The sequence below is a fragment of the Oncorhynchus clarkii genome, chromosome 2 (genome assembly GCF_045791955.1).
Source record: "Oncorhynchus clarkii lewisi isolate Uvic-CL-2024 chromosome 2, UVic_Ocla_1.0, whole genome shotgun sequence".
In the NCBI taxonomy this organism is placed as follows: domain Eukaryota; kingdom Metazoa; phylum Chordata; class Actinopteri; order Salmoniformes; family Salmonidae; genus Oncorhynchus; species Oncorhynchus clarkii.
Window position 1 is genome coordinate 54270980 of NC_092148.1, and position 6555 is coordinate 54277534.

At 42.8% G+C, this 6555-nt stretch overlaps 1 protein-coding gene across 1 annotated transcript in view; it reads left to right on the forward strand.

Annotated features, from left to right (window-relative positions):
- Positions 1-2673, forward strand: part of LOC139369905 (voltage-dependent calcium channel subunit alpha-2/delta-4-like) — a 101723-nt gene extending 99050 nt beyond the window's left edge. Inside the window, exon 35 of the mRNA XM_071109189.1 lies at positions 2111-2673. Within this exon, the coding sequence (XP_070965290.1) occupies positions 2111-2200 (90 nt within the window). The 3' untranslated portion in view covers positions 2201-2673. The remainder of the gene's footprint in view (positions 1-2110) is intronic.
- The last annotated feature ends 3882 nt before the right edge of the window (positions 2674-6555 follow it).

A 6555-nucleotide genomic window follows, 5' to 3' on the forward strand; every position in this document is an offset into this window, starting at 1 on the left:
CAACCTTCATCAACACAAGATAAAATCACTTAAAGGGGCAGTGCAGTCAAAAACATAATTAACCTGTGTTTTATATATATTTCCACACATTAGACTGCCTGAAATTTCAGCTTGTTTGGCTGGGTGGGGTTTTTGTTAAAAGGTTTAAGTTAATAGACCAATAGCAAAGAGAGTTTTCCCTCCACTCTGTCAAATATAGCTAGTTTTCAGGTTACACATCCCTCCCATAAGGCTCCTCCAAGTAGGCCCCTCTTCCAGACCATTCCCAGAAAGTCCAAGCAAAATTCTTGCTTGAGAAATTGCACATAGCTAGGAAAGCAATTACTTTTTGACCGTTTGAATTAAAAACACAGTAAGGTACTTTATTGTTACCCATAAATCATTTGAAATTGCGATTAAAAACAGAAGCATTGCACCTTTAAACTGGTCCACTAAAGGCTGGTACAAATACAACATATTTTAGACTATACCCCCAAATATGCTAACGAGCCCCTGTCAGCACATGGCCCCCACCTACATTACAAAGTGATTGTACCTTACATTGAATATAAATTATGTTTTCTACTAGATTTTGCAAGTACTTAACAGTGTGTGCCATAAGCTCATCTGAAGTATCCTATAAGTAGAACTACAGAACCTGTCGTTGGTTCTACCTGGAACCAGAGGGTTCCTCTTGATATGTTTCTATATGGAACTCAAAAAGGGTTCCTCTACAGGGACAAATCAAAGGGTTATACGTGGCACTCAAAATTATTCCCCCATAGGGGCAGATGACAGAACCATCGAACCAGAGGGTTCTTCATGAGAGCGTTCTACGTAGGACCCGAATTGGTTCCCTTACAGGGACAAAACAAAGAACCCACCTAAAAATCAAAGGGTTCTACATGGGGCCAACAAAATGTTAAGTGTAGAATGGCCTTACTGAGGAGCTCAGTGACTTTCAAGGTAGCACCGTCATAGGTGCCAAGTCAGTTTGTCAAAATTCTGCCCTGCTAGAGCTGCCCCATTCAACTGTAAGTGCTGTTTATTGTGAAGTGGAAGCGTCTAGGAGCAACAACGACTCAGCAGCGAAGTGGTAGGCCACACAAGCTCACAGAACGGGACGGCCGAGTGCTGAAGAGTGTAAAAATTGTCTGTCCTTGGTTACAACATTCACTACTGAGTTCCAAACTGCCCCTGGAAACAACGTCTGCACAAGAAATGTTCGTCGGGAGTTTCATGAAATGGGTTTCCATGGGCCATGCCAAGCTTTGGCAGGAGTGGTGTAAAGCTCACCGCCATTGGACTCTGGGGCAGTAGAAACACATTCTCTGGAGTGATGAATCACGCTTCACCATCTGGCAGTCTGACAGATGAATCTGGGTTTGGCGGATGCCAGGGGAACGCTACCTGCCCGAATGCATAGTGCCAACTGTAAAGTTTGGTGGAGGAGGAATAATGGTTCGGGCTAGGCCCCTTAGTTCTAGTGAAGGGACATCTTAACCTACAGCACACAATAACATTCTAGGCGATTCTGTGCTTTCAACTTTGTGGCAGTTTGGGGAAGGCCCTTTCCTGATACAGCATGACAATGCCGCCATGCACAAAGTGAGGTCCATACACAAATGGCTTGTTGAGATTGGTGTAGAAGAACTTGACTGGCCTGCACAGAGTCCTGACCTCAACCCCATTGAAGTCAAGTCTCCGCATCAACGTTCCAAAATCTAGTGGAAATCCTTCACAGAGAGTGGAGGCTATTATAGCAGAAAAAGGGGGACCAACTCCATATTAATGCCCATGATTTTGGAATGAGATGTCCGCATACTTTTTATCATGTAGTGTACCTTAATCCATCTCTAATAATACAGTTACTTTTCGGATATTTACCGTATTTTCACTGCAACCAGTAGTCTCTTTACAGTGTAATGAAGAGCCCTCGGGTTCTAACATTGTAATGAAGAACCATACACATGGCTATTCAAAGGGTTACTCAAATAGCCAATATAAAAATGGTCTGCACAGCCCATCAAAAGGCCCCTACACAGACAAAACATACTAACTAGCAAGTATTTTTTTAAATTGTATTTTAGCAATTCATTTTGAAATGTTTCTATCTTCTTGCTGATTGTAGGAAAATGCCAAGGACTGTGGAGGAGCTTCAGAGATCAGCCTATCGGTGGCCGTCTTCTTGACTTCTCTGGCCACTTCATTGGCCCTCTGAAGATGGACATAACAAGGCTCCAGATCTCTTATGGCCGTTCACATTTCCTTTTTGTATATTTTATTATTTTATAAAAGACCTTTAACTACATAAAGGACCTACCAATACAGTAGTTAAAGTCAATTCCGGAGCGAGGGCTATTTTCTAGTAAGACTCCTTTTCCCACAATGAGAGAGAAAGAGACTCAACAGTCCAAACAAAAGCCACATTTCTTTGCTTGGGACTCTTTTGCATGAGCCATGGGATATGAACTTGTGGACATGCGATGCAATGAGAGACTGTTATTTTCATGGAGACACTGATATGGTAGGACGAACCCTGCCCTCTGCTGGACAATCCATCTGATTTTTATACACAGTAAGATTAAGCTGTATTGTATTAAAACTATTTTTTATGTTGAAATTAACTACTGTACCAAAACTGTGTGCTATGAAATAGGAATATTCATATTTTTGTGGTATACTTGATGAACATTTGCAATAAATAATGTATGTCATTACATTCGTGTTTAGACCGGGAACATGCTGGTGACCATTCCCTTACCATCAGAACTAAGTCAGAGGCTAGTCTCGTAGACACTACATATACAAAGTATGTGGACACCCTTTCAAATTAGTAGCTGCCGCACTTTCAACCACAACCGTTGCTGACGGGTGTATAAAATTGGGCACACAGCCATGCAATCTCCATAGACAAACATTGACAGTAGAATGGCCCGTACTGAAGAGCTCCGTCACTTTCAACATGGCACCGTCATAGGATGCCACCTCCCAAACGAGTCAGTTCGTCAAATTTTTGCCCTGCTAGAGCTGCCCCAGTCAACTGTAAGTGCTGTTATTGTGAAGTGGAAACGTCTAGGAGCAACGAAAACTCAGCCGTAAAGTGGTAGGCCACTCAAGCTCAGAATGGGATCACCGAGTGCCGAAGTGCGTAGCACGTAAAAGTTGTCTGTCCTTGTCAGTTGCAGCACTCAATATCAAGTTCTAAACTGCATCTGGAAGCAACTTCAGCACAAGAACTGAGTTTCATGAAAATGGGTGTCCATGGCCGAGCAGCCACACACAAGCCTAAGATCAACATGCGCAATGCTAAGCGTTGGCTGGAGTGGTGTAAAGCTCACTGCCATTGGACTCTGGAGTGATGGAAACGTGCTCTCTGGAGTGGTTATCTGGTTGACAAATCTGGGTTTGGTGGATTCCAGGAGAACGCTTACCTGCCCGAATGCATAATGCCAACTGTAAAGTTTGGTAGAGGAGGAATTATGGTCTTTGTCTGTTTTTCATGGTTCAAACATCAAACACCTATGGGATGAATTGGAACGGCGACTGCGAACCAGGCCTAATCGCCCAACATCAGTGCCCAACCTCAATAACGTTCTTGCAGCTGAATGGAAGCAAGTCCCCGCAGCAATGTTCCAACATCTAGTGGAAAGCCTTCCCAGAAGAGTGGAGGCTGTTAGCCTCAAAGAGGGCACCAACTCCACATTAATGCCCATGATTTTGGAATAAGATGTTCGACGAGCAGGTGTCCACATACTTTTGGTCATGTAGTGTAGTTCATGATACTGGTATGCTTGAAGCTTTACGAAAGTGGGAAACTGTTTAACAACAATGACCTATTGTCAAATGTAAATCAGAAATGTGTCTTTTTTGCTGTCTTATTTTATTCCCAACCCCTCCAGACAACACACACACACACACACACAAAAGCTGGGAGCAGCAGAGGGTTAGCCACAGAGCAGCGTTAAGGGTTATGCGCCTTGCTCAATGGCACAACGGCGGTAGGTGGGACCTGAAATTCTTATGCTAGTGGTTATTGGCTCACTTCTGCCAAATTCTTCCCCTGTGAAATCATTACAAGCAGTGACGGATTTAGGTATAGGCGACATGGACAGCCGCCAGGGGCGGCACGGGGCACCCGCACAAACAATTTCGGAATGGTGACATTTGCGCAATTAGTTTTCTATCGCTCATTTGCACGTCACGTCAATGATATCATGTCACCATGTGGGACTGTGGGTCAATTAACCTTGTCGGAGTGGGCGCCCTGATTCTAGTTTGTGAGCTAAGCAGCCTGGGAAGGTCTCCCACTCAGAAGTACGAGATGGTGCGGGGGGCGGAGGTAGGTTGACCTCAGGTCTCCCCACTGGAAGCCCGGGGTAGGGAGAGCGGGGGAATCTATCAAATAGTGCACTTCTAACTTTGTACAGTATTAAATGCAATTAGTAAAATCAGTCACACTACGAAATGCTACCAAATAAACCACAATTCATTCATAATATCGTGAATACATAGTTTACGGACATACTGTTGCATTTATTTCTGGTTTGTGCGACATCTTTAAGAATAAAACAAAACCAGTCTGCACACCACCAAAGTTAATTGGTTTAGTCTTGACTCTTGGTTGACAGTGTTGGGGGATGGGTAATCTATTGACGCTGGAGTGCCAAATCAACACAAATGCTACATTGTAGCTGGTCCCCTGGCACACTTTAACCCTATGCTTACTTCACCAGCTAACAGTGATTATCTTCTGTAACAAATTCTGCATCAGCCTATCAAAGATCTATGACTTTATAGTCACCAGCCAACGGAATTTCTTAAAATTAGGGATATTTTTAACCTCCAATTTCAAGGTTTACTTTTGTTCCACAAGGTCTGCAAAGTGTCGTGTCCCTACAATATTGTATGATGCACCCTTGACTAGCCTACTAGATGCTAAATCCAAAAGGCACATGTTGACATATATGACTAAATTTGCCTCTCCATTTCACACACATTAATGTGATTTGACAGCAATAAAGACATATGAGGATTATACAACATGTAAATTTATATTCGTACAGTAGAATAAAAGATGAAGAAGCTTGTGGCCATGTCAAATAGCTCTACTTTACCCCTTCCTGCTATTACTAATTGGTGGCATGATCCACTAAGGCCCAGAGACAGTAACAAACAACCACTGTGAGTTCGAATTCTCCTTGGGGCGAGGTTTTCTTTGAGGTCATCGAGTCAAATAACACGTGACAAAGTAGATTATAAAAAATACTTATGAAATGTTTTAGGATTACATTTAGGTGTATACTTCGATGTAATATAGCCAATATGATTATTAGGCCATAACAGTGTTTGCTGAAGAAAGGCGTAGCTTCTTTGTTCTTAATCTTCATTTTGCTGTTGGCTGCACTTCACTTCTCAAGGGGGGGGGGGGGGTCATGTGGGATTGGAACATGAAGATCTAGACGCTCTACACTTTCAGCTACAGTTGAAGTCGGAAGTTTACATACACCTTAGCCAAATAAATTTAAACTCAGTTTTTCGCAATTCCTGACATTCAATCCTAGCAAAATTTCCCTGTTTTAGGTCAGATAGGATCACACTTCATTTTAAGAATGTGAAATGTCAGGATAATAGTAGAGAGAATGATTTATTTCAGCTTTTATTTCTTTCATCACATCATTCCCAGTGGGTCAGAAGTTTACATACACTCATTTAGTATTTGGTAGCATTGCCTTTAAATTGCTTAACTTGGGTCAAACGTTTCGGGTAGCCTTCCACAAGTTTCCACAATAAGTTGGGTGAATTTTGGCCCATTTCTCCTTTCTCCTTGCTCGCACACGCTTTTTCAGTTCTGCCCACAAATTGTCTATGGGATTGAGGTCAGGGCTTTGTGATGGCCACTCCAATACCTTGACTTTGTTGTCCTTAAGCCATTTTGCCACAACTTTGGAAGTATGCTTGGGGTCATTGTCCATTTGGAAGACACATTTGCGACCAAGCTTTAACTTCCTGATGTCTTGAGATGCTGCTTCAATATATCCACAGAAATTCCCTTCCTCATGAAGCCATCTATTTTGTGAAGTGCCCCAGTCCCTCCTGCAGCAAAGCACCCCTAACAACATGATGCTTCCACCCCCGTGCGTAACGGTTGGGATGGTGTTCTCCGGCTTGCAAGCCTCCCCCTTTTTCCTCCAAACTTAACAATGGTCATTATGGCCAAACAGTTCTATTTTTTTCCCATCAGACCAGAGGACATTTCTCCAAAAGTACGATCTTTGTGGCTTTTTTTATGGCGGTTTGGAGCAGTGGCTTCTTCCTTGCTGAGCGGCCTTTCAGGTTACGATATAGGACTCCTTGTACTGTGGATAAAGATACTTTTGTACCCGTTTCCTCCAGCATCTGCACAAGGTCCTTTGCTGTTGTTCTGGGATTGATTTGCACGTTTCGCACCAAAGTACATTCATCTCTAGGAGACATCTCTAGGTGAAATAATCTGTCTGTAAACAATTGTTGGAAAAATTACTTGTCTTGCACAAAGTAGATGTCCTAACCGACTTGCCAAAACTATAGTTTGTT